Raw genomic sequence first — 27,900 nt, forward strand, 5'->3', positions numbered from 1 at the left:
TTTGGTCCGGCCTGCGCTGAGCTGGCCGCACCTGCTCTCAGCCGCACTCCGGCAACACAGGGGCCGCGGCAGGCGGACTCTGCCTCCAGACACCATGCCCACCGTGGACGACATCCTGGAGCAGGTCGGCCACTTCCACTTCTTCCAGAAACAAACCTTCTTCCTCCTGGCGCTCATCTCCGCAGCCTTCACGCCCATCTACGTGGGCATCGTCTTCCTGGGCTTCACCCCCGACCACCGCTGCCGGAGCCCTGGCGTGGCCGAGCTGAGCCAGCGCTGTGGCTGGAGCCCCGGGGAGGAGCTGAACTACACGGTGCCGGGCCTGGGCGCCGCCGACGGGGCCTTCGCCCGCCAGTGCATGCGCTATGAGGTGGACTGGAACCAGAGCTCCCCGGGCTGTGTGGACCCGCTGGCCAGCCTGGCCCCCAACAGGAGCCACCTGCCGCTGGGCCCCTGTCAGCACGGCTGGGTGTATGACACGCCCGGCTCCTCCATCGTCACCGAGGTAAGTGGGCTTGGGCCACAGCAGAGAAAAGCAAACAATTGAGCTTTTCAAGGAAAATAGTCAGGGAGAGCCTGGCCCTGGTAGCTGTGCCTGGACATGCTCTTTGGACTCGGCGCACCTTGCAAAATCCTACTCCCCAAATGCAAGGAGGAGGCGTCTCGTTTGTCTGGCGTGTGAGTGGGTTAGCAAAGCTTCCTCAAATCTGACGGTGATGGTTCTAGTCTATGCAAGTCTCCGCAGTAAGGATAACACCAGGCACATCCGTGCTCCTGCAAAGGAGGTGGGAAAGAGAATGCTCCCCTTCCTCCCTCTCTGGAGGCGCCATTCCTCCACCGGGCACAGGGACCTGAAGTCCGCTTTACTGTGGGATGCAAGCTGCTTTTCCCTCGATGCTTTTCCCCTCTTTCATTTGCTCTAAGTGTCCAAATCAAACCATCTGGGGCTGGAGATTATGCACCAGTACTGTCATTTTATTAAAATACAGTCTCATGGAAAGCTAAGTGTGGAGGCCAGCAGCGTGGCACAGTGGGTTAAGCTGCTGCCTGGGATGCCAGCATCCCACGTGAGCTCCAGTTGGAGTTTTGGCTGCACGGCTTCTGACCCAGCTCCCTGCTGACACGCCTGGGAAAGCAGAGGAAGGTGGCCCAAGCACTGGATGGAGTTCCAGGCTCCTGGCTTTGGTGTGGCCACGCTCAGGCCATTGTGGCCATTTGGGGAGTGAACCAGCAAATGAAAGATCCCTCCCCCATCTTTCAAGTAAATAATTTTTTTAAAAAGTGTAATCATGAAGCTTTATTTCAATAAGTATGGAGAGAAGAGAGAGAGAGAGAGAGAGAGAGAGAGAGAGAGAGAGAGAGAGATTATTGGAGCAAGGCAAAACAGAGAAGGGAAATTACTCTGAAAAAAGTTGCCTGGCTTAGTACAAAAGGTCTGCTTGGTTGCCATGGAGACAATCTGTCCAAGCAGACCTGCAGGCGGGCAGGCTGTGAGGGGGCAGATAGCTCCAGGAATTGGGGGGGCGGGGTGGAGGACTCTAAGGGGTTCTACAGGGCGACCCCGCCCAGCCCTCCACACTGAGGCCTGGAGGAGAGCAGAGCTGCGCCCCAGGCCGCGGAGTGGCTGAGCCGAGTTAGCTCCAGAAGCTGCATCTCCGGACCCGCAGGCCGGCGCCCGCTGCACCTGGGCTCCTGCCTCTTCTTCCAGCGAGAGCAAGTGCCCCGGCCTTTAGCAGGACAGCAAAGCGGCACTCCGCGGCCCAGCCCACGGCCGGGCATGTCTGTATCCCATCCACACGCCTGTTTGCCTCTGTGTAGTCAAACTAGGACGGGAAAAAGGATTTTGGCTGATTTGGCGCAGACCACAGCTCAGCCTAACGAGGTGGGGCCGTGGCAAGCGCGAGGGAGCTTGCGTGGCAACGCTCGTGGGCAGAAAGGAAGCCAGCGGTGCAGCAGGCGCGTTCCGGGAGCTCCCCGGGCTGAGTGCCCCTGAGCGGGTGCTAACACAGCCTTATTTTCTTTCTCTCCTGACCCGGGCCGGCAGTTTAACCTGGTGTGTGCCCGCTCCTGGATGCTGGACCTGTTTCAGTCGGCAGTGAACATCGGCTTTTTCATCGGCTCTGTGGGCATCGGCTACCTGGCAGACAGGTAGGGGGGAAGCACCTGCGGTGGAATTTCAGGAACCCCACAGGCTCGGCAAAGACCGGGATTCACCTGGCTCCGGCTGAACACCGTCTTTTCCCCAGACACACAGACCGCAGCCCCGGCTCCCGGGCCTGTTGGTTCTGCAGGCTTAGCTTCCCCGGCTTTGATGCCTGATTCCCCACGCTCTGGGGTGGTAGAGCGATGCCACAACACGAGCCAGCAGCTTCGGGTTCGCAGGAAGAGGAACAGACGGCGATTTAATCCCTTTTGTAATCTCCAGTCTGTTTCCAGGCCTCCTGCCACCCACCTGCATGTGGGTTCCCAGGGCCCCTGAGCCCTGTCCCATCTGCTACTTGTCTCCCGTGCGCTGGGAGCCGCCGGCACCAGGCCCAGTGCAGGCTGCCCCACTGCCCAGCAGACCACAGGATTCCTGGCCTGTGGGACCCTGTGGCCAGATGTGACGATCCGTGTAGAACGTAGGATATGACCTTCCGAGAGGGAAGCAGGGTTTGTCACGCCAGGAAAGCTGTGGGCGCCTGCACCGGGTCAGCGTCCCCAGAGAGGGAGACGAGGCATGGTCCCCCCAGATGCGTCCATGCTCGGGGGGTTGCTGCGCAGTGTCAGCCCCCGCTGGGGGCCCGGTGCCTTCAGTTGGCCGACGCGGTGGAATTCCACCATCGCTGTGCCACACATTCCCTGTAACAGCGTCTTCGCCCTGCTGACGACCACTTAGCTATTTTTAGGAGTCCTCAAGAGGGAAAGACATGGAATAACGGGCTTTATACTTGATACGCATTTCGGACAACTTGGCTGTTGGGGTTAATCATTTAGTATTCCTAACACCAGGTGGGTGCTGAGTGTTTGCCAGTGGCCAGTTTCGTTCTCTGGAATCATCAGGCAGTAACACCTGACGTCCACCTGTGTATCAGTACTTACGAGAGGTGCTTAGAAAGTTCGTGGGAAATGCATGCGATAAACCATACCAGGACCTCAAAAGGTCTTGCACCAAATAAGCTTATCTTTTCAAACTCCATCTTTCCACAAACTCTTTGAAGTAACTTTGTATAATATATATAGATGACATACTGTATGTATTTTCTATAAATCTACCTCTTTTTTTAAAAAAAAAAAGTTTTATTTATTTGAAAGGCAGAGTTACAGAGAGAGAGAGAGAGAGAGAGAGAGATGTAGAGAGAGAGAGAGGTCTTCTATCCACTGGTTCACTCCCCAAATGGCCGCAATGGCCAGAGCTGGGGTGGTCCAAAGCCAGGAGCTTCTTCTGGGTCTCCCATGTGGGTAAGGGGCCCGAGGACCTGGGCCATCTTCCACTGCTTTTCCAGGCCACAGCAGAGAGCTGGATCAGAAGTGGGCGCCCCAGGCCCTGTCTACCTCACTCTTACACGCACTCTCCGTGCCTTGCTGTCCAGTCCCTGAAGTGCCCCAGTCCTGCGAGTGTATCAGACACAAACAGAACATTCTCACCAAGCGCCTCCTATCCTCAGGCTGGATTCAAACTTGCAAACATGGTAAAGGTGAATCATGACAATTTCATGTGTCACGCGTGCAGACACACGCAGGCTCACGCACACACCCGGGGGCCTGAGGGCCTGCTGGCACAGGAGAGAGGAAGGAGGCAGCCGAGGCACCAGGCCAGCAGCGGCTGCATCCGTCACCCACACCCAACCTCCCGGCCACGGCTGCCGCTGGGCTGGCCGTGGGAGGTGTAGACGCGGATGGGTGTTTTTTATTTTTGTTGCCGCGGGAAGGAGGACAGCTTGGGAGACCACCCTTGAGTCAAGAGTGACTCATCGGCAGGGGAGTCGGAGTCCAGGGAGTGCACAGGGGACAGTTTCAGCCGTGAGTTAATTATTCTCGTCCCACTCAGCAAGTAGGAGGCCGCTCCGGACTCCCCAGGGACGGTGCATTCCTGAGTCACCATCTCCAGTCAATTATCCACCTGCTGAGTGACCTCACTACTCCGTTCTGGGGGCTGAAATCCGCCCCGTCAAGGCGATTACTCATTATTCTTCCCCAGAGGGTTGGACCTCAGGATGCTGCTCAAAGCTCCTGGAAAAATGGAATTAGAACGCAAGCCGATGCGTGAAAGCTTTGGAAACCCACTGCCATGCTTTCACCAATGCACTTTTTGTAAACTTCTTGGAGGCCCCCTGGTGTGCCTGGATTTCAAAACAATATTGCATCAAAAGAAACGTAATTTTGAATTCCAGTTCTCATGGACTGTTGGAAGGACTCTCATACACACCTCTGATTTTTCTTAAGTTGTCTGGAGCTTTGTCGTCCCTTCTACAGGGTGCAGGTTGGCCTAGCGGAGCTGGGGAACCTTTTATCTGCCAAGGGCCAAGTGCATATTTACAACATCCTTCTTGGGCCGTAGGAAGAGGTGGAAAACAAGAATACCGAGTTTTATTCCGAGCCAACTCTTTGAGGGTCCGTTTTGCAGATGGAAGAAAAGAAGGGTACAGTCATATGTTAGTGACCTTGAAAATGAATCGTCTACAAGCTAATTTATTCCTTCTTCTACAGCTTCCTAAACAAGCAAACGCTCACCAGTTCTAGGTTCTCACTGAATGATTGCTCGTGCTAGGTGCTATGAACTCGTAGATGGTTAACCATGGGCTAGCTGTGAGGGACATGGTCCATTCATTTCAAGCTATGGAAGTGAGGTCCCCAGACAGAGCCGGCTGGAAATGTGCACGGTTGCATAGCGTTTCCGTGGTTACACTGGACATGAGTAACCTCGTGAGCATCGCGGTCAAGTAGGGTGAAGCGATTAGGAAGCAAGCACTCGGGGCTACGTGCTGATGGCACGTGTGTTGGCGCGATTTAGCCGATTGCCGGTCACGGCTGTGTTCAGCGAGCAGCGGACAAGTTTTCCGAAAGTTGCATCAGCAAGGCTCTGAGAGCCAGCACCACGGTTCCCACCCGTCCAGGGTCTTCCCAAAGCACGCACCGACGGCTGTGTACCAGTCACCTGGCATCCTCGTCTATCTCACTCGGGATCAAAACAGACTTTTCAAGTACACTCTCGGGGCAGGCACGGTGGGGCAGCAGGTTAGGCCACTGCTTGGGATGCCTGCAGCCCATGTCAGAGTTCATATCAGGGTTCAAGTCCCAGCAGCTGATACGGCTTCTTGCTAATGCATCCTGGGAGGCGGCAGATGGTGGCCCCAGCCCCCAGGATGGTGTCCCTGGCTCCTGGCTTCATCCTGGCCCAGCCCTGGCTGTTGAAGGCATGTGGCAGGGGAGGGGGAACCGGGATAGAAGATCTCTATTATATATCTCCTCGCTCTCTCTTTCTCTTTCTCTCTGGCATTCAGGTAGATTAAGATAAATACAAATAAACCTTAAAAGTGACTCAAGTGGACTTCATCCTCAGTAGCTTGTGGATGAGATACCGGAGCACAGGGAAATGAAAGCCCAGCTTCCCATGTGCAAGGCGCACGTCAGCCACGCAGGCTCTTGTTAGAGGTCACATCCCGATCCAGGCGGTCCGGGTGGCCACCGTCCCAGCCGACGCCCAGCATGGGTGAGGAGGAGGGTCCTGGAAGGGACCCTGAACACCTGCCACAGCGTGGACCGAGAAGGGGCCTTGGCCCTGGTGGGTGGGGCTCACCTGTGCTTACATTGAGGCAGAGTGACCTGAACGGGGCTGACTCAGGGATTCTGTGTGGACCTCAGTCCACGGCCCCCCGACCCCACCCCAGCATGTCCATAACTTAGAGCTAAGCTCTGCTCTTGTCTGCAGTTCCCTAACTCCCGTGAGTTGTTTTTCTTCGAGAACCGGCCCCAGTTTGCTTCTCTCTCTCTCTCTCTCTCTCTCTCTCTCTCTCTCCCTGCAGGTTCGGCCGTAAGCTCTGCCTGTTGGTCACAATCCTCATCAATGCTGCGGCCGGGGTCCTCATGGCTGTTTCTCCCAACTACACCTGGATGTTAATTTTCCGCTTGATCCAAGGGCTGGTCAGCAAAGCAGGCTGGCTCATAGGATACATCCTGAGTAAGAATGCGGGGCTGAAGCTGTGGTGGTGCGGACACGGGTGGCCGGGGGCGGGGTGCTGGGCGGACAGCAGCTTCCCTGTCATCCTGGGAGGTTTCTCTTGCCGTGGAAAACAACTTCTAAAATATTTGCAGTCAACTCGTTCTGCGTTTCCCCCAAAAAAAGCAAAGAAGGCAGAAACCAGGGCAGGCAAGCAGCGTGCCTCCCAGCCTCAGAGAACTCTCCAGCTCTTGGTTTCTGGCCCCTGGAGCGCCCTCCAGCCCACCAGGCCTGTTCACTTAGGAGCCTGGATGCTGAGAGATTTGTTTGACTTTTAAAGGGCCCTGTGGCTTTGCGTAAATCCATTCCAGTAACCACAGTGATCCTCCACGTACCCACAATGCAAGTCCTGCAATCAACCTAGCACTCCACACACCGTCTACGGCCCAGGAACATACTTAATACCTCCTCATTAAGAGTCAGAGCGTGGCTAGCTTCCGGGGCGTGGAGAGCACTTGAAGTCTAGCGGGGTAGTGTGCTTGAAAGAAGAGTGAGAAGAATTAGCACCTTAATCAGGTGTTGAGAGTGAACAGCACCTCCCTTCCCCTTCGGGCACATCCCGACAGCAGGTGTACAGCAAGGACACGCACAGATAAAAATACAAATAACACAGCTGTCGTTTCAGATGGGAGAGCTAGAATGTGAGCACACGCTCGCAGCGTCGCCCGGTGACCTCACCTAGGGGAGGACCCAGCAGACAGCGGAGCATCTGGGGCCTGGCACGGCTCCTGCCGGGGAGCCCCTGGGAAACGCTCCGCCAGCCAGGAGTCAGCACGCGCGGCTCTGCAGCCAGCCCTCGGGGCTCTGGGAGACGCAGCAGGGAGAAGCGCGGAGCTTCATGGTGCACGTGTAACTCAGCAGGACGTCCTCTCCCCTCCTCGCACCCACGGCTTCTGTCCCTCTGGATGCCCCCGCCACACACCCTGTCACTCCACCCTGTCACCCTGCCTTGTCACCCCGCCTTGTCACTCCATTGTCATTCTGCCTTGTCACCCCACCTTGTCACACCACTGTCACTCCACTTTGTCACGCTGTCTTGTCACTCTGCCTTGTCACTTGTCACTCCATCTTGTCACCCTGCTTTGTAGCTCTGCCTTGCCACTCCGTCTTGTCACTTGGCACTCCACCTTGTCACCCGCCTTGTCACCATGCCTTGTCGCCACGCCTTGTTGCTCCACCTTGTCACTCTGTCTTGTCACTTGTCACTCGCCTTGTCACTTGGCACTCCACCTCTTTCTGCTCACCTTCCTCAACCCCACCCATGACCCCAACCCTTTGAAATAGGGCTTTCCCATCACTGAGCGCGTATGTCATCTCGCTCAGTTCTGTTTAAAAACACATTTGGATGATTCATACATGCAGAAATACGTCCAGGGTACTAAGTAGTGGAAGTCTGCAACATATTTGTCAAACACCCAAAGCAAAAACTACATCTCGTGGGATGGCCAGAATTTTTTTTTTTATTTTTAATTCTGACAGGCAGAGTTAGACAGTAAGAGAGTGAGAGAGAGAGAGAGAAAGGTCTTCCTTCCATTGGTTCACCCCCCAAATGCCTGCTATGGCTGGCGCACCGCGCTGATCCAAAGCCAGGAGCCAGGTACTTATCCTGGTCTCCCATGGGGTGCAGGGTCCAAGCACTTGGGTCATCCTCCACTGCCCTCCCTGGCCACAGCAGAGAGCTGGCCTAGAAGAGGGGCAACCAGGACAGAATCCGGTGCCCTGATGGCCAGAATTTTAATACTGCTAGGGTTACCCTACCAAGGATCTTCAATAAGTTTATAGGAAATACATATTCTCTTTGTATTTACAAAAAAAAAGGAGATTTATTCTATTTAGTTGAAAGGTAGAGTTACAAAGTGACGAGGATAGACAGGGAGAAATCTTCCTTCTGCTAGTTCACTCCTCAATTGGCCGCAACAGCCAAAGGTTGGCCAGGCCAAACCCAGGAGGTGGAGCTCCATCCGAGTCTCCCACAGGGATGCAGGGGCCCAAACACTGGGGCCGTCTACTGCTGTCTTGCTAGGCACATTAGCAGGGAGCTGGATCAGAAGTCAGGACTCAAACAGGAGCTCCTATGGATGCTGGCGTCGTAGGCTTAACCCACCACCTACAACCACCATGTCAGCCTGGCATGTGACTTTTGAACTCCAGTTTCCATGAACATTTTGAAATCCCCACCTAGAAAAATAACTATTGCCCAATTCAATGCACCAGACCTTGTGTACTCGTCAGGTTCTGGCCGTGGGGTGAGAGGAAGTTGATTATTACGCACGTGCCCAGGTGTGCGGGCGAATCCACTCTTGCGGGGATAGAGGGCCCTGACTGGTGTTCCCCACCGTCCATGAGCCCACCATGGCTGCCTTCAGGGTACCCACCTTGCACAACCAGCCTGCAAAACTGAGAACTTACAAATGAACTCTCGCAAACCAGCACTAGCCGGCTTCCAACCCACTGCTGGTTGCAAACCATGTACACAGACAGAGAGGATTTCAAAGAAAACATTGCACCTGTTCGAGAGAACCCGTTCTGTTCAGGTGTTCACTTATATTAAAATCGTGTACAATCTAGAGTCAAGTGTGGTTCATGCATTGAGTTCTTTAGTTATCACTGCCTTGCTACGTAATCTAGATAGAAAGTTTGATTGTATCCGAAATGTAATTGCATTTGTCCATGACCGTGTTCTGTGTGTGAAAATCAGTTTTGCCTCCCTTGGTAGGCCTTCATCACATCTAGAGTGGAAATATAAGATTTCTCTGAATTAATACAGCAGCAATAATTATGGCAAAACATGCCCCAGTGAACATTTAAAATTGTTTGGATTGGCCAGCGCTGCAGCTCACTAGGCTAATCCTCAGCCTGTGGTGCTGGCACACCGGGTTCTAGTCCCAGTCGGGGCGCCAGATTCTGTCCCGGTTGCCCCTCTTCCAGGCCAGCTCTCTGCTGTGGCCAGGGAGTGCAGTGGAGGATGGCCCAGGTGCTTGGGCCCTGCACCCCATGGGAGACCAGGAGAAGTACGGATCGGCGCAGCGCCAGCCATAGCAGCCATTTGCGGGGGTGAACCAACGGCAAAGGAAGACCTTTCTCTCTGTCTCTCTCTCTTACTGTCTAACTCTGCCTGTCAAAAAACTCGTTTGGAGAGCTCTATGGGAAATTCTGGAATGTGGAGTCTGTCTTTGAGGCTGGATCTTGTTTCCGCGTCGCTGGGCAGCCACTCAATGTCCCTCTGCATCGCACTGACCTTTGGAATCTGTGCAGTTACAGAGTTTGTCGGGCTGAATTATCGGAGAACGGTGGGGATTTTATACCAGGTGGCCTTCACCGTGGGGCTCCTGGTGCTGGCCGGGGTGGCCTACGCCCTCCCCCGCTGGAGGTGGCTGCAGCTCACAGTGACCCTGCCCTACTTCTGCTTCCTGCTCTATTACTGGTAAGTCCCCTGGGAACAAAAAAGGCGGGACACTGAGACCACAGATTTGCCTCCTGTGCAGCGTGCTGCCGAATTCTGAGGCTTCCCTCACTCTCCAGGCCTTCTCGCGGGCTGCCAATTCAGCAATTTAGAGACGAAAATCCCAGACACCAAGCTGTCTCCTCCTCTGGAAATCATTGTCCCTTTCGCACTGGGCTGGGTCTCACTTTCACACATTATTGACTTGGGGTTTAGATCTCCATGTCCACGCCCAAGGCAGACATTGCCAATCAATTACAGCAGCTTTTATCCCAGATAAGGCCAACATAGCACTCAAGGTAGACCATATCAGTCAATCAGCTACCAAGGCGAGTAAAACATATTTGTCATCCTTGCCCAAGTGAAGCACATGGGAAAATGGCAGAAATGATGAGAAACCCCTAGCGTGGAGTTCCTTCCAATACAGGGTGATGCTGGATGATCAGACCAGACAGCTCCCCCGTGCAGCAAGCCCACTCATGTGTTCTGCCTGCACGTGTCTGTCTTCCCCTCCAGTTGTCTTGCCTGAGTTTAATGTTCCCTGGCAGCCTGTTTCATTGCCCTGTTTCATTACCCAGAGGCCAGTGACACCCTGGGTCTCAGTCAGCTCCAGCTGCTGTAATGTATGCCATAGACGGGCTCGTAGACCACGGACACCTGCTTCTAACAGTCCTGGAGGCCGTGGAGACCAAGGTCAAAGTGCTGGGAGATGCAGCTCCTGGTGGGGGCCCTTCCCGTGGATGAGCGGATGCTTGTGGTCACGTGACAGAGAGGGAGCAGGAGAGGGGGAGGGGGAGGGAGAGGGAGAGGAGAAGTAGAGGGGGAAGGAGAGGGGGAGGGAGAGGGAGAAGGAGAGGAGGAAGGAGAGGGGGAGGGGGAGGGGGGAGGGAGAGGGGGAGGGAGAGGGAGAGGGACAGAGAAGGCCCAGGTCTTTCTCCGGATAAGGACGTGGTCTCCTCGTGGGCCCCCAGGCTCAAGGCCTCAACATCTAACGCTGATAACCTGCCCAAAGCCCCACCTTCAAGTTACACACTGGGGGTCAGGGCTTCAGCATCCGGATTTGAGGGGGACGCAAACACCAAGTCTGCAATGGGTGCTCTGAGAGTGGTCCTGGCTCCCTCCTCCCCCCGCCCACTCCTTACACCTGTGTCCACCTCCGTGTGTCTCTGAGCCCACCCCCTTTGCCCAGCTGCATTAGGATGTCATCACTTCTCGCCCTGGTTTGCTCTCACGTGGTCCCCGCCGGCCTTCCTGACATTAGCCTGAAGGTCCTCTGAGCCAAGAGTCTTGCTGCACTTGAAACACCCAGTTTGGCCAGCGCCGTGGCTCACTAGGCTAATCCTCCGCCTGCGGCACCAGCACACCGGGTTCTAGTCCCGGTCAGGGCACCGGATTCTGTCCCAGTTGCCCCTCTTCCAGGCCAGCTCTCTGCTATGGCCCGGGAGGGCAGTGGAGGATGGCCCAAGTGCTTGGGCCCTGCACCCCATGGGAGACTAGGAGAAGCTCCTCCTTCGGATCGGCGCAGTGAGCTGGCCGCGGCGGCCATTGGAGGGTGAACCAGCGGCAAAGGAAAACCTTTCTCTCTGTCTCTCTCTCTCTCACTGTCCACTCTGCCTGTAAAAAAAAAAAAAAAAAAAAAAAAAAAAAAAAAAAAACACCCAGTTCTACCACGTCACTTCCCTGCCGATGTTTTTCCCCCTCAGAATAAAGACAGCAAAGGCCAAAGGCCAACCTGTCATCCAGGCTCTGACTGCCTCCAAGGAACCCAGCCTTGCCACTGTCTCTCAACAGGATGGATTTAAATTTACTTTCCATTCTCCAAGCTCCACGAGGGGCACCTGTCTGAAAGATCGCTGAGACGCACAGGAGACAGCAGGCACACTCGGGGGAGAAGGGGGACAGGAGATGACCCTGGCAAGGGAGGACGAGGGCCAGAACCAGGACGGAGCCATGGGCGTGAAGAGGGGCAGGTGATGGATGGCAGAGCAGGTGCCTGGTGGGTGAGCCCCAAGTCGGGCTGTGTGCCTGCGTGGAGGTGCGCGCGGCAGGCAGAGTGATGAGGTCTGGAGGGCACGGTCACGTGCAGGTATCCGGAGACCAGCGAAATGCGAGGCTCTGGAATCCAAGTAGAAAGAGGGCGAGCAAGTAGGTGGGTTAGGACACAGGCGAGCGCCAATCCTATTCCAACCAAAGAAAAGGGGGGTGGGGGGAGAAGGGAGGAGCTGCAGGAGCAGAGGGAGGAGGGGGCTCCGGTCAAGCTCGGGCCCCCCGGGCCTTCCCCAGGCAGCCCTCCGGGCCTGGGGCGGGGGGTGGGGCTCCTCCCCGCTCAGTGACCCGAGTGCGTCACTGCTTGTTGGACTCAAGTGGACAGCGCTTTCATCAGCACTCAGGTCGCCTGGCCGTAGAACCCAGAGCTTGCAGACAAGAGACCTCGGACTGAGCCAAAACTTCCCATCCCTCGGTTATTTCCCAGCCACTGATTATACTTCTCAGATAATTTTCACTCGCAAGTTCTCCCTCCACAACTTCTTGCTGGCGTGTAATAACTGCGCCTCTTTGCGGGCTGCAATGCGCTGTTGGAAGGCAGGCGTATGGAGCACTCTGGTCTGACCACAGTAACCAGCACTCCATCTTCTCATCCCTGTCCTCGGAGCCCTCGAACTACATCACAGACGGCTGGGCGCTGCCGTCAGCCCCTGTGCTGTGGACGCCAGAACACGTCCCCTCCAATTGTCCATCCCTGTCCTTTTCACCCAGTGTCGTCAGTCTCCAAAAGCATCAGTCCGTTGTATCTGGCACTTCCCCGACGATCAGGTCATGGCTGTGCAGACTTCCCAGCCTGAGGCCAAGCTGTCCCGACCCTGCTATCTGCAGCCTCAAGTCCCCTTCCCTCCCATCCCCCGCCCCAGCGCAGGCAGCGGTGGCCCCAGCTGACCCTGCCCCCTGCACCACGGTCAGCCCCAGCTGCTCGTGGATCCCAGGTGTCATCCAGAAAATGGCCTTGCAGGGAGTGTCACAGGGCCAAGGTTCACACCTTGACTGACAGCCATGACTGACAGCCGAGGAGCGCCCAGGCCCCTGCTCCTCTGAGCCAACCTTAACCCAGGAAGAGCCCCGACTCCTCCCGCACAAACACTCCTCCCCCCACTCCCTTTCGAGCACAGAGTGACCCACAAGCAGCCCCGCCAGCCCCTCCTACACGCTCCTTCCTGCCCCTGCTCCCCCTGCACCCCAGAGTCAGACCCACCCGGCACGTCTTGTTGAGCGACAGGCGAGGGCTCCCTGCACACACCCTGGCTTTGGAGGCTCCCATCACCTGACCTCAGACGTTCCCTTGGGAAACCAGCTGTGGCCCTAAGATATCCAAGGAAACTCCAAAGACTGTGGGAAAATGGAACAAAAACACAGCTTATTTTGTTGCAAAAAAAAAATTTTTTTGAAGGCCACATGTGGTTTTTGCATAATACTCACTCTCCACAAACTTTCTGTCCTGTGTGGATGTCAAAGTTTTTTGACCAAAATTAGCTTGTCTTTTCATTCCGTCTTCCGTGAACTCGCTGAGGTCCCCGCGTACGGGCCTGCTTTTCCCCACGATCGTCTGTTTGCTCACTCCCACCTGCACCGCTGGGCCCCGGCTCTCACTTCTCAGGCCCTTGCAAGGCCTGGGGCCCACCCACGGCCCTGCCTCTTCTCCCTGGGGGCACAGGTGGGCACTGAGTTGCTACCGGCTCCTCTGCTTAGAAATCACCAGGCCTCCTGGACAAGGCGGGCGCACATCAGCATTCGAGGGAGGCGGGATCCCGTCCCCTGCGCCATCTTCACTCCCATGTGGACCCCCACCCCACCCCCCATGCTGTCAGATGCTCACAGACATGAAAGCGGGAATTGGGGGGCCTTAGCGACAGGTTCCCCTCGCTAATCTTGGACCCTAGGTGCATCCCTGAGTCGCCAAGGTGGCTCATCTCCCAGAACAAGAACGCCAAAGCCATGAGGATCATGGAGCACATTGCAAAGAAAAACGGAAAATCTCTGCCTGCATCTCTTCAGGTAAGCTGGGGCCCTGTGGTGGTGGTGGTGGGGGGGGGACGGAGATAAGGGAAGCTGCGGGGAGCCCCACGCACACCAGCGGGCTCCACGGGGGCTGTGGGAAGGATCCACCAGGTGGCGCTGCACCTGCCGGGGTGAAATGCAACAGAATCCTTGGAGCACTGAGCATGGGCTTCCCTGCGTGGGTGTAGAAAGACAGAAAACGCCCAGTGAAGAGGCAGCCAGAGGTCATTTCAAAACCCAGTGAGGATTCTGCACCCCTCACGTCTCGGCTCAACACCCCGTCGTGTTTACCCACACGTCCTGCACCCTCGCAGGGCTGGAGTCGCAGGCCAGGAGTGCAAGCCTTTTGGAGAGAAATTGTCCTGCAGCGTTGTAGGCAATCCCCGCCTTCTCTCACAGAACTGAGTTGCGAGGAGCCCGTTTCCCGCTGTGTTTGGGGTTTTGCCCTTAGCACAGCTCAGCACCCCGAACTCGGGCCTTCTCAGCCGGCTGGGCTTGGGGCGAGAGCAGGAACAAGTCCGAAAGTTCATCAGCGTGAGCAGGGATCGCTGCTGCTCTGTGAAGTGGGATAAAAGGAAGCAGGGTTTGTGAAGACTCCGAGGACGGGCGGCCGTGCGTGGTGGGTGGCAGGCACGCCGTGAGGGAAGCCACTGCCGTTTCCCCCTGGATGCCCCGGCAGGCCGACGGCAGCCACACAGAGCGCCTCTCTGCTGTTCCCTCAGAGCCTGAGAGCGGCCGAGGACGTCGGCGAGAAGCTGAATCCCTCCTTCCTCGACTTGGTCAGGACCCCCCAGATAAGGAAGCACACCTGCATCTTGATGTACAACTGGTGAGAGCTGCTGCCGCCCTCAACCTCGCTCCAGCTCCTTCCCCACAGCCGTCCACCCTGCAGGCGGGACCCCGGGTGCCTCCAGCCCGCCGCCTAGCCCCGGTGTTAGCATGGGCCGCAGCCGGCCACGTGCGGCCCCTGCACAGCGGGCTCCCCGGCTGGTGTTTCCTCGTGTTGAGATCAGCTCAGGCCCCCACGCACAGGCCAGAGTGTCCTCACCTTGGCTTCCCCATAGAATCACCTGCAGGGCTGTAAAACCCCAAAACCACACTCCCATCCCCACAACTACTGATTTAATTGGTCCAAGACAGGGCTCAGGGGCCAACAGCGCTTGGTCTCCAGGTGACCCTGATACACGGCCAACACCCAGCACCATTGGTGCACACGCTGACCGTGACGGGAGAGCTCTACCACACAGCAGTGCAGAAAACACCTTTCCCTTCTGTTCTGCCTGGAAGGGAAAAAAAAAAAAAAAAAAAAAAAAAAAAAAAAAAAAAAACTGGACAAGAATAATCCACTGGCTCCACAACCCAGGGACTTGAACTTGAACTTTGCTTGTGGTTCCAGGTCACTCCCAGCGCCTGGTTAGTGCAGCTCGCTTCCCTCTCAGGCCAGCCGGGGAGGATTTACAATCCCAGACAGAAGCCACACGCTGGGGAATTAAGGCAGCGGCCGCCTTCACCACCCGGCACAGACAGGGCGTTGAACCCCCAGCTCTGCGTGCCTGCTTTCCTTTTCTGAATAACTGGGACTCTGGCCCACCAGCCTCATATTTTCCATGACACACAACGACTGTGGTCGTCCACCAAACCAGAAGCAGCGCCAAAATGTTTGTCTCAGGCCAGGAGAGGAAGCAGCCAGGAGCGAGGCGGCACCCCTGGTCTTGGCGTCCCCCAAGCTTGAATGCAGCTGTCAATCCTGTAGATCCCCACAGAGAGAGACTTCACAGCCACTAATTACTTGGTGTCATTTTGAAATACTCGTCTTGGCCGGCGCCGCGGCTCACTAGGCTAATCCTCCGCCTGCAGCGCCGGCACACCGGGTTCTAGTCCCGGTCGGGGCGTCGGATTCTGTCCCGGTTGCCCCTCTTCCAGTCCAGCTCTCTGCTATGGCCTGGGAAGGCAGTGGAGGATGGCCCAAGTGCTTGGGCCCTGCACCCCATGGGAGACCAGGAGAAGCACCTGGCTCCTGGCTTTGGATCAGTGCCATGCGCCGGCCGCAGCACGCCGGCTGCAGCGGTCATTGGAGGGTGAACCAACGGCAAAAGGAAGAGCTTTCTCTCTGTCTCTCTCTCTCACTATCCACTCTGCCTGTCAAAAAAAAAAAAAAAAAAAAAAAAAAAAAAAAAAAAGAAAGAAAGAAAAAAAGAAATACTCGTCTTGACCTTGAGCTAGGCAGGTGCTGCTGCAATGCTGCACTGCCCTTGTCCACTCTCTGGCTCTGGGGTCACAGCCGACGCCGGGTGGAGTGGACGGCGCAGAGCGGTGGGGGGAGGGAAAGCAGGGAGACCCCTCGGGGAAAGGTGGTCTGCAGCCACCTCCCGCTCTTCCAGGAGCCCCTCCCTGCGGCTGGTCCTCAGCCTGACCCCCGCTCTCCGGCCTGTTCAGGTTCACGAGCTCGGTCCTCTACCAAGGCCTCATCATGCACCTGGGCCTCGCAGGGGGCGACATCTACCTGGATTTCTTCTACTCTGCGCTGGTGGAATTCCCGGCCGCCTTCCTCATCATTGCCACCATCGACCGCGTCGGTCGCCGGTACCCGTGGGCCGTGTCCAATATGGTGGCAGGGGCTGCGTGTCTAGCCTCCGTGTTTGTCCCTGATGGTAAGTCCGAGGCCAGGCCGGGGGCTTGTCTCTGGGGCCTTGAGAGGGGGCGTGGCACGGCCGGCTGATAGGAACAGGGTGTCATTTACCCTTCAACCCCGTTCATTTCCTTCCTGAGCGGGTGACCCCCGCTGTTGCCTGATGGAATGGACTAGGAAGGGCTGTGTAGACCCACACCGTGGCCACAGGGGGGCCCAGGTCACAGTCCCACCCGGGACTGCCCAGATAGGACTCAGGCAGCTGCCTTGGTCTCTCTGCACCTCCTTGCAGAGTGAGGAAGTCTGGGTAAAGGCCACCGGGAAGCACCCAGCCCCCTGCTTCCCTCTTCAAACGCTGTCTGCATGGAGGGCAGAGTCCTTCCAGCACGTGCAGTCTTGCGTTATTAGCAATTATTTCAAACAAGGCAGTATTTTGCTGTTTCTTTGGGGCGGTCTCTGTAAAGATGGCCCTACCTTGGATGTGCCTGCAGTTCTGTGGCCATTAATGACCAAGGCCTAAAGAGACAGAAAAAGACCGCTGGTTCCAGGAGCTGGCGGGGTGGGGGCTGAGGGGGCGGAGCACCCAGGCCGCCCTGCACCCTGCATGTGTGTTGCTGACGATGACGCCACAGACTGCCACTAGAGGAAAAGGGGCTTGTCAAGGCTCATGGCTCTGGCCCAAGGTCAAGGGGCCAGGGCCGGTGATCCTCTTGCTGGCAGAGTCCCAAGGCGGGGCGGGCATCACACGGCAAGAGCCGGGGAGCGCATGCTTGTGTGCACATCTCTGGCCTCCCTATCCCATCACGGGGGCTGCACCTGACGGCCTCGTCCAGTCCTGACCGCCCCACAGAGTCCCCGCTGAACTCCAACATCAGACCAACTTCCTGCTCTGGGACTTAAAGTCCAGCACAGATTTGGAGGGGACATACCGTGTGATACCACAGTGTGGACACACCCAATGTTAGGTTTGTCCCAACCCATAGCTTGGTCCCCACCAAGAGTGCACGCTGACGGCGGGGCGCCAGGGGCCTGGGGTAATGGCAACCTGGCCATGCAGGTGCATCAGCCGAAACACCCTGTGTGGGGAGGTGGTGATGACAAGGGAGGCTGCACCTGTGCGGCCACACGGGGGCCATGGGAGAACTCTGTGCCTTCCTCTTAATTTTTTTAAATTTTATTTATCTATTTAAAAGGCAGAATTACAGAGAGAGAGAGAGAGAGAGAGAGAGAGAGAGAGATCTTCCATCCGCTGGTTCACTCCCCAATAGCCACAATGGCTGGAGCTGGGCCATTCTGAAGCCAGGATCCAGGAGCTTCTCCTGGGTCTCCCACGCAGGTTCAGGGGCCCAAGCACTTGGGCATCTTCTACTGCTTCCCAGGCCATAGCAGAGCGCTGGACCGGAAGTGGAGCAGCAGGGACTCGAACCGGGATGCCGGCACTGCAGGAGGTGATTTTATTGCTATGCCACAGCGCCAGCCCCTGCCTTCCTCTTAATTTTGCCATGAACCAAAAACTGCTTTTAAAAAATCATACTTTTTTAAAAATATATATATATAAAAGGAGAGAGTATTGGAATTGCGTCTAAGATTGAAACAGGCGTGGGGAATCTCTTGGCACTTTCCGGGTCCTGGAGGAGCGGATTCGCTGTCTGGCCCGGCTCTGGGGTGCGGAAGTGCCCACACACACGGCCTGTGCCTCCCCCAGATCTGCAGGGGCTGAGGATCACTGTGGCCTGCTTGGGCAGGATGGGGATCACCATGGCCTACGAGATGGTGTGCCTGGTCAACGCCGAGCTGTACCCCACGTTCATCAGGTGAGACTTCCCCACACAGGCACAGGTGGAGGCGGGGCTCAGGGGCAGACAGCACATGACCACAGCAGGGGCTGAGCTGGGAGGGAGGACCCCAGGGCTACAGGAGAGAGGGCAGCAGGCAGGTGCACTGGGGGCCAGGTGTGGGGAGGGACAGCGAACACCTTAGCGAGTGGGAGGGAGAGGAGGCGGGCACACATGGACCCTGAGCGCTGACAGTGATTGGCTGCCTGCCGGGAAGGGTCCTGGGGAGGGGCAAGAGGGTGAGGCCGTCCCACACCCTCCCGGTCACAGGAATCTCGGTGTCCTGGTCTGCTCCTCGCTGTGCGACATCGGCGGCATCGTCACGCCCTTCCTGGTCTACCGGCTCACGGCCATCTGGCTGCAGCTGCCCTTGGTGGTGTTCGGTGAGACGCCCACGTTTGGTCCCCGCTCTGCTCCCAACTGTGGGTTCCCAGCTCCTGCAAGGCCCTTCCTGGCACCCGGGGAGTGAAACAGCGGGGGTGGGAGCTCCCACTTCCTCCCTCTGCTCCCCAAACAAGAAGAGAGAGATCCTCCTAGGTATTAGCAGGAAAGGCTGTTTGCTAGGGACCCCGGTCCCCACTGAGAACAGGTGCTGTGCCTCCTGGTGACACTGGGAGCCACCGTGCTGCAGGTCTGGGCTGATGCTCATCTGTGGGCCTCGGTCTCCCCAGGCTCCCTCAGCCGAGCTCTGGCCTGCAGCCAGGACTGCAAAACACAAAGTCCTGACCCTGCTGCTTCCAAACCAGGCCGCTGAAATGTAGCCAACAACATGCCCCAGCCCCAGAAGAAACAAAGACCCACATGACGGCCGTGCACCAGCCTCACGAGGGCACCCATGCTTGGGGGGACCCCACAGGCGCCTCCTTAGCCAGTGAGATCCCAGGAGCATAGCTCAGCTGCAGTGAGCAAGGGGAACCATGCTGGCCTCGTCACGGCAGCTGACAGGTGACAGGTGACAAGTCTCCCGACCAGAGGCAGAGTCCAGCACGGTGCCCGCAGGGCGTGCGAGGGTGCCAACCCCCCCACCACCACCCCCATACACCCAACATCCACTCCCTTCCCCACGGCTACAGACCAGCGCCCAGACCTCTCAAGGCGTCCCCACCACACACACCCCTGACGTCACTGCTGGGTTCAGACTCAGACACTCAGCACGCACCTTCCCGGGTTAACCAGATGCCTCCACACACCCGTCCCCGACGCCCCCAAGGCCTGTCTGAGCTGCTTCTGGTTTGAATCTGTTCCGCTTTTCCGTGAGCACACGACACCGGCTCACTTCCGGGGAAGCGCAGAGGCAGCTCGCTCAGGTGCACACAGGGAAGCACCCACTACTTCTCCTGCCGCTGCGCCGTGGCCCACGCGGGTGCCCTGCTCACCCCTCCCCCTCCTTCCCAAGGGACGGGTGAGGGGGATTTTCCGTGCTGTAGAGCTGCCTGCTGACGTCCCAAGGAGTTCGAGAGCTCACCCTCAAAACAGACCGGGTGAATCCTTCACCTTCCACCCAGTTAACGACAGCAGGGCCAGCGCTGGCAGCATGCGAGTTCTTTACCTGGAGACACCAAGGCTGACGGGACCTACGTGCCCCAGACGCCTTCCTCCCCAGCACTGGCCAGCGGCCCGTCCCCAGAGCCCCCTAGGGGACAGTGGGTGGCCGAGGGCTCAGCAGGGTAGCTCCGGATAGTGGACAGACACTTTACGTTTTTCTGTTATTTGACAGAGCAGTGCAAAGCCCGCACCCAGAAAAGCCACAGTTAAGCCTCATTCACAGCTCACACTCGTTCTGCTGGAGGAAATAAGGGATTGAGAACTGCCTGCTGATAACGCTCCTAACTGCTATTTTTTAAATTTGTACTTATTTAAAGACAAAGAGACAGAGGGGCGAGAGAGCTCCCTTCTGTTGCTTCACTCCCCGGATGTCCACAACAACTGGGGCTGGGCTGGGCCAACGCCGGGAACCAGGCACTCAATGCAGGTCTCCCCCATGGTCACTGCTGCCTCCCATTGTCAGCACCAGCAGGAAGCTGGGGTCAGGGCCAGAGGCAGGCACCAAAGCCACGTACTCCAGTGCGGGACGCGGCTATCCTAACTGCTCAGCCAAATGCCTGCCCCAACGACTGCTTGTTTCAGATTTCAGCATTTAAAAGGAACTCAAAGGCCATCTCAATGTTTTTAAAAATATTTTATTCAGGCCAGCGCCATGGCTCACTAGGCTAATCCTCCTCCTGCAGCACTGGCACACCAGGTTCTAGTCCCAGTCGGAGCTCTGGATTCTGTCCTGGTTGCTCCTCTTCTAGTCCAGCTCTCTGCTGTGGCCCGGGAGTGCAGTGGAGGATGGCCCAAGTGCTTGGGCCCTGCACCCACACGGGAGATCAGGAGAAGCACCTGGCTCCTGGCTTTGGATCAGCACGGTGCGCCGGCCGCAGCTGCCATTGGGGGGTGAACCAACGGCAAAGGAAGACCTTTCTCTCTGTCTCTCTCTCACTGTCCACTCTGCCTGTCAAAATTTTTTTTAAAAAATATTTTATTCATTTATTTGAGAGGTAGAGTTACAGACAGAGACAGAGAGAAAGGTCTTCCATCCACTGGTTCACTCCCCAAATGTCTGCAACAGCCAGAGCTGGGCCAATCCAAAGCTAGGAGTCAGGGGCCAGGAGCTTCTTCCAGGCCTCCCATGTGGGTGCAGGGGCCCAAGGACTTGGACCAGCTTCTACTGCTTTTCCAGGCCACATCAGAGAGGTGGATGGGAAGAGGAGCAGCCGGGACTAGAACTGGCACCCGTATGGGATGCTGGCAGTGCAGGCACAGGCTTAGCCTACAGAGCAGCCCCTCAATTTTATTTTTGCTAGTAGGTCATCTTCTTCCCTTTCCAACCTTTAATCGGTTAGCCCACAGGAATCAAAACTCACAGCTTTGTATTTTGGGTTTTTTCCCCTTTCTTTCCCACCCAACACTAGTGTGCTCACTGTGGACTTGAAAGAGCCATAAACCAGTAATCTAAGGAGCCTGGGGGAAGCAGCAGCCTGTTGGGAAATCCTGGGTAAAAGAACTCTGGGAAAATGAGGATCGCCCTGGCTAGTTGAGGTTGTCTTTGCCAATACAAAACGCCCAATGGGTGGTGGCTGGATTTACATGCTGTGTTCATAACTCACTCCCTTCCATGATTCAGATGCCGACTGAATGTGGCTCTTATCGGCATTAATTAATTACAGCACAATTCATTGCTTACTTGATGACCACGCAAATCTTGGGTAATTCGGAGAGACCTGGGGAAGCACTTGCACAGTTGGTGGCATGGCCAGGCACTCTGCTAAGTGCTTGGCAAGCTCTCCTTCATCTCAGCCTCGTGGAAGTCCAGGATGCAGGTTTATCAGCCCAGTGTGCACGGGGGCCCAGACAGCCAGGGAACGCGGGTCTTCCTCCAGCCCTGAGACCAGCAGGAGAGGGAGGGAGTCCGTGCCGACCCCAGGCTTGTGCCGGAGCTGGGGTTCCGAGCTGCTGTGCTGGGGGGCTCTGTCTCTGCCATTTGGAGGGGAAGAAGAAATAAAGTCCAGCGTGCTGTGCTTGGAGACCCCCAAACTGGTGAAGAACCCACATAAAAATATTACGTAAGAAATTAAAACGTCTATCACAATTTAAACACACACACACACAAAATCAGTCTACTAGTAAAGATTAGAGCTGGGGACAAAGTGAAAAAGGAACAAGACCATAGCAAATAGCAGAACCTGAACTACAGGCCTGGTTAGACTTTGGATACCCCTCGGCCGCCATGCACGAGTCCTGAGTCTCATTTGCGGGTCGTGTTCCAAGTTCCTGACTTATTTTCATCACCGAGCGCTTTATGTGGCCAAGTTATATTCGTCCTTTTCACGGAGTTAAATTTTTTTCAAAGTGATGTTCCAGTTCCAAAGTATCTTGAGATCGTGGCAACGGCCCCTGGCCTAGAATTACCTTGACTCATGTTGAGGATTTCATTCCCCTAAAAGGAGTAGTAACCCAATGGAGCTGGGAATTGGCAGCGCATTTATCATGGAAAATAGCGCAGTCAGAGATGGCAACAAAAAATCTATAAATAAGCATAGGAAAACACAAGAAAAAGAAAGGGAGCGCTAATTATAGAAGCTGCGAGTTCCGTTCCTGCCGTGACTTGCGTCTGTTTGGTTTCAGCGGTGGTGGGCTTGGTGGCAGGAGGACTGGTGTTGATGCTGCCAGAAACCAAAGGGAGAACCTTGCCCGAGACCATCGAGGAAGCTGAAAACCTGCAGAGGTAGGCAAGGAAGTGCAATCCCCGCCCCCACCACCAAATGTTGGCACAACTCTGCACCCAGTCGGAAAGGAAGGCTGGGTTGAATCCGTGCCTCACACCGCACACTGAGATGGAGCCGCTAGATCAAAGACTTGCAGAAAAACAGCACAACCACCAAGGCAGAGCGAGGGTTCATTCCCACCTTCCTAGTGGGGGAGGCCTGTCTAAACACGACCCCGAAACCCAGGACCTGTAAAAGAAAGATCAGTGTGTTTGCCTTCACGCTAGAAAAAATTCTGCATTGGAAAACTGCCATCAGTTAAAAACAAAACGATAGACTTGGAGAGAAAATTGACTGCTCCACAAGGGACTGACTGACCCAGCGTATAAAGAGCCACATTGAATCCCTGAGAGCAGCCACTCCATAGAGAAAATAGACCAAGGCCCGAGGCAGACGGAGCTCAGTGAAAAGACGTTAAGACAGCTCCTAGAGAGGGAAACGTGCCCACCTCCTTTGTAACAAGAGACGCAGAAGGCAAGTCTGCACTAACATCCCCTTGGTTGTCAAAGATCCAGTAACACTGTGCTGGCAAAGACGTGGGGAAGGGGCTGTCTCCAGCACCAGGGCCTACGGGAGCACCATTTGAAATCTTGATGGGCATGTGTCGAGAGCAGCAAAATGACAAACGTGCCTGTCCTCTGACCCAGCAGGAACATACATGTGCCAAACAACACGCACAGGGTTAGCCTTAGAAGCATTTCTTTATACAACAAAAAATCGGAAACAACCGAAGTGCCCATGCGTTGGAAGATCAGTTAAATAAATGATAGTAAACAAAATACTATACAGCCACTAAAAAGAATGAGGCAACTTAATAGTCACTGATTAAGAAAGTTCTCCAGGATATATCATTAATGGGGGGAAATCAAAACATAGAAATGCATATATTCTGTCATTTTTGTAAAACTAGTGAAAGGCCGGTGCCCCGGCTCACTAGGCTAATCCTCCGCCTTGCGGTGCCGGCACACCGGGTTCTAGTCCCGGTCGGGGCGCCGGATTCTGTCCTGGTTGCCCCTCTTCCAGGCCAGCTCTCTGCTGTGGCCAGGGAGTGCAGTGGAGGATGGCCCAAGTGCTTGGGCCCTGCACCCCATGGGAGACCAGGAGAAGCACCTGGCTCCTGCCATCGGATTGGCGCGGTGCGCCGGTCGCAGCGCGCCAGCCATGGTGGCCATTGGAGGGTGAACCAACGGCAAAGGAAGACCTTTCGCTCGGTCTCTCTCTCTCACTGTCCACTCTGCCTGTCAAAAAAAAAAAAAAAAAAAAAAAACTAGTGAAAATATCTAATAATGGAGCATAACGATATTAAATGTATGTCTGTCTACTTACTGTGCACCCCTGGAAGAACGTGCGAGAATTCACATTGGCTGGCTGTGGAACACAGCTGGGGGGACTTTCCACTGCACTCCCCTGGGTAACGTCTGACTTGGAGTCCCAGGAACCTATGCAAAAAGCAACCTGGAGGTAAAAGATCTGAATCAGCAGAAGCCGTGTGCGGCCTCCCCACCAGCTTGCAGGACGCTTGGATATTTTCACTGGTTTTGTCCTTGGTCCATTTTCTTGGTGTTTCGGTGCCAGGAACTAAACTGAATTTTACCCATTCCGCAAAGCCCTCACATGTGATCAATTCACACTTGGACCAAACGTGGCCGAATTGCTGGGGTCCGAGGCTTTTCCTAGAATGTGACTGTTAGAGGTGAACGTGACCTCTGGGTTCTGCCTGAGGTCACACCCTGGCAGCTCGCAGGGTGCCAAGTTCTCAGAAGCTGTGTTTGGCCCACACGGTGTCTTTTCAAAGTGGCAAATTCCACACAAACTGGAGTTCCAGGATCTGTTACAAGCGAGTGAGGGTTGGTAACACGGAGCAGGCTTTGCCTTTTGTTGACAACTCATAGGCACTCTGTTGTTTGAAGGTCTGCACGGTGGGTTGGCCACAGTCCCCACCATTCCCTATTTATGCTGCCAAGAATCAGTTTCTTCACTCTGCAAATGGGGACACAGTACCTGCTCTGTGGCCTTTTGTAACCAATGAGACCACATGTGTAAAGTGCGTGGTGATCACTCTTATTCCCGGGTGCTTTCCCAGCTGTCCATCAGGGATTACTTACTGGAAATGAAATTTTAAAATATATTTTGAGTTGCTCTGAGAAGGCAAAGTGCAGCTGTAACACACACACGCACATATGTACACACGTGCATGCACACACATGTGCATACATGCACACACATGCACATGCATGCGCATTCACACACATGCACGCACATGTGTACACATGCACACAGATGCACACACATGTACACATGCACACACGTGCGTACACACATGCAGACATGCACGCACACATGTGCACACATGCACACAAATGCCCTGCATGCACACTCACACGCATGTACACACATGCACATATGCACACACATGTGTGCACACACGCACACAAATGCCCTGCATGCGCATTCACACACATGCACATATGCACATATGCATACACATGTGTACACACATGCACACAAATGCCCTGCATGTGCATTCACACGCATGTACACACATGCACATATGTATGCACATGTGTACACACATGCACACGAATGCCCTGCGTGCGCATTCACACACATGTACACACACGCACACACACCTGTACTTGTTAGTGGGTTTCATGCTCATCAGGCCGGTTCCAACCAGACTAGAGTTTTCTTGTTACTGGAGCTGCTCTGAGGAGGTGCCGTCTTCTTCTCTCTTACGACACCCTCCAAGTCACCGTGCCCAGACAGAGACAGAGACAGATCGGTGCATGGCTCGGGGGTGGCAGGAGGGTGTGAGAGGCTGAGGGCTGAGAAAGGCCTGGGAGAAGGGTCCATCTGCCCAGGAGGGGTGGAGGCCCGAGCTGCAGGAGGCGGGCTGTCCAGAAGCAGGAGGGTAGACCAGCTGGCGCTGAAGCTGTGTGTCCCAGCCATGGGGGGACAGGGCAGGCAGGGCAGGAGCCCCTCCCTGAGTGCCTGGTCACTTAGTTCCTAGGCCCACCCTGGTTGCAAACAAGGCTGCTGCCTGCCCAGTGTGCGTTAGTCCTCCCTGTGAGCCGCTTGTGAGACGAGGAGAACAAGGGCTAACATTTGCTGCGAGCTCTCGACCCGTGCCTCCCGAGTGCAGGCAACAATCCTACGAAACAGTGTGATTGTCACCCTCGCTGACAACTGAAAACAAACCGGGGAGACAGGCTAAAGGGACACAGCCAGGAAGGGCCATGGTTCCAACCCTGAGCCGGGTTCTACGGCCCAGGCACTCGCCTCACCCTCGCAGGGCGAGGCACTGGAGCACCCTGCACCAGGCCAGGCACCTAGGGCGCAGTCAGCCGGCCGCCATTGTTGGTGCTGCTAAGCTACAGGCGCTGCTGCTGCTGTCACCGCTGCTGTCATTGCTGTGGCTGCCGATGCTGTTGTGACTGCGATGTGGTGGTCGCTATTACTGTTGTTCCTGTTACCATTGCTGCTACTGTCACTGCTGTTCTCACTCCTGTAGCTGTTGCTGGTGTTGTGACGGCCGCTGTTGCCGCTGGTTGTGCTGTTGCTGCTGTCGGCACCGCTGCTGCTGCTACTGTTTATGTTGCTATGGTTACTGCCGCTGTTGCTGTTGCTACTGTTTATGTTGCTATGGTTACTGCTGCTGCTGCTGCTGCTGTGGTTGTCGTTGCTATGATGGTTGTTGTTACTGCTCTCGCCACTAGGATGGCTGTTGTTGTTTTTGCTAGTTTTGTCACTGTTACTATTTTTTCTTTGACAGGCAGAGTTAGACAGTGAGAGAGAGAGACAGAGAGAAAGGCCTTCCTTCCGTTGGTTCACCCCCTAAATGGCCGCTATGGCCGGCGAGCTGCGCCGATGCAAAGCCAGAAGCCAGGTGCTTCTCCTGGTCTCCCATGTGGGTGCAGGGCCCAAGCACTTGGGCCATCCTCCACTGCACTCCCGGGCCACAGCAGAGAGCTGGCCTGGAAGAGGAGCAACAGGGACTAGAACCCGGCACCCCAACCGGGACTAGAGCCCGGGGTGCCGGCGCCGCAGGCGGAGGATTAGCCTAGTGAGCTGCGGCGCCGGCCGTCGCTGTTATTATTAATGCTGCTCTTGTCGCCATTCTTGCTTCTGCCATGGTTGCAGTCGCTGTGGTCGATGGTCTTTGTTGCTGCTGCTGCTGTTCACATAGAGACCACGGTGGCTCAGCAGACTTGGCTGAACTCCAGGAAAAGTCTGAGACGGCTCCACACCAGTGTGTGACCTGGGGGAGTTTCTGCTACCCACCCCCACCCTTCTCAGGTTAGACTGATCTGGTAATCAGGGAAGCACTAGCCATCTCCAGGGAAGGGAATTTTCTAAGGGTCTGGGTGCTAAGGAGCAGTCCACACCTGATTCTATAGCACTACAAATGGGAACGTGTCCAAAGGACACACCAAGAATGGCAAAATGAAGAAGGCAGCATTTCTATGATGCGTGTCAGCAATACCCTGGCACTGAGAAACCACACAATTCCAACAAGTGTTTTAATTACATGCTTCCACTTGTCAGGCTGTCCGAGAGTAAGTGAACTCTGCAAAATAATTTCTTAAATTCTATTTGCAGAACTGAAGATCACAGTTTCTAGGGTTTGCCGTCATCACCTCATTGATAGAAGATTAAATCCAGTCTTAAGTCACGTTCTTTACTACAGAGGAAGGCGAAACGCCCTGAGCAGAGGAACCCCCCCAGGGCAGCCAGCTTCTAGAGGGAGTTTGGTGCATACCCCACCCACCCTCGGGGTTCACCGAGCTCAGTCTGCTCTCCTTAGGAGACACCAGCATGAGCACCGGGCGAGACTCAGCCCTGACAGCGTCTACCCGTTTGCTGCCCCGCGTATTCATCACCCAGCGTATTTCGCTTGAAGCCTTTCGTAATCTCTTTCTCCTCCTCTTCATCTTTATTTCTTATTGCAGACCAAGAAAAAACAGAGAAAAGGTGATTTATGTCCACGTTAGGAAAGCAGACGGTCCACTAACGTAAGGAGGCCGGTGCTCCTGTGGTGGCCTCGCTCCGTGATGCCAAGGCGAGATGCGGACACTTCCTGTCCCACCACGAAGCCCTTCCAGCCTGACCTCGCTTGCCCTCGAGTGGTGAACCTGGTCCACCGCACGCAGAGTTTGCTGCACAACTGTGCAAATGCCGACTACGGGACCAGATCCTGCCACGTCCTTCCCTCTCCCCCTGTTCTTGGCATTCCTAGGGCACTGGAATTCCATGGTTTTCTGCAGTATTTCTCCATCCTTGTGTTGCTTAATTTGATATCTTCCCCCACAATGACAACAAACCAAAATACATATGGGAACTGGGGGCCAGGAAAACCCCATAGAAAAATTCTAAAAAGCAAGAGAGTTGGGAGAGAAGAGTCTATTTTCTTAAAGAGAAGTAAAACTCTCAAAGCCAAA

The 27,900-nt window shown here is 55.5% G+C and overlaps 1 protein-coding gene across 2 annotated transcripts; it reads left to right on the top strand.

The window, feature by feature from the left end:
- Nucleotides 1–27,900, top strand: SLC22A2 (solute carrier family 22 member 2). 2 transcript variants are annotated; one of them, NM_001082115.1, is given in 11 exon segments: nt 53–505; nt 2,045–2,148; nt 6,006–6,160; nt 9,455–9,623; nt 13,574–13,688; nt 14,414–14,520; nt 16,128–16,342; nt 18,026–18,134; nt 18,426–18,538; nt 22,323–22,422; nt 27,412–27,900. In NM_001082115.1, coding segments are annotated over 11 exon segments (1,665 nt in total). In that variant the 5' UTR covers nt 53–94; the 3' UTR covers nt 27,479–27,900.

Source organism: Oryctolagus cuniculus, chromosome 5 (assembly GCF_051225735.1).
Source record: "Oryctolagus cuniculus isolate XC-2025 breed Fujian yellow rabbit chromosome 5, ASM5122573v1, whole genome shotgun sequence".
NCBI classification, from domain to species: domain Eukaryota; kingdom Metazoa; phylum Chordata; class Mammalia; order Lagomorpha; family Leporidae; genus Oryctolagus; species Oryctolagus cuniculus.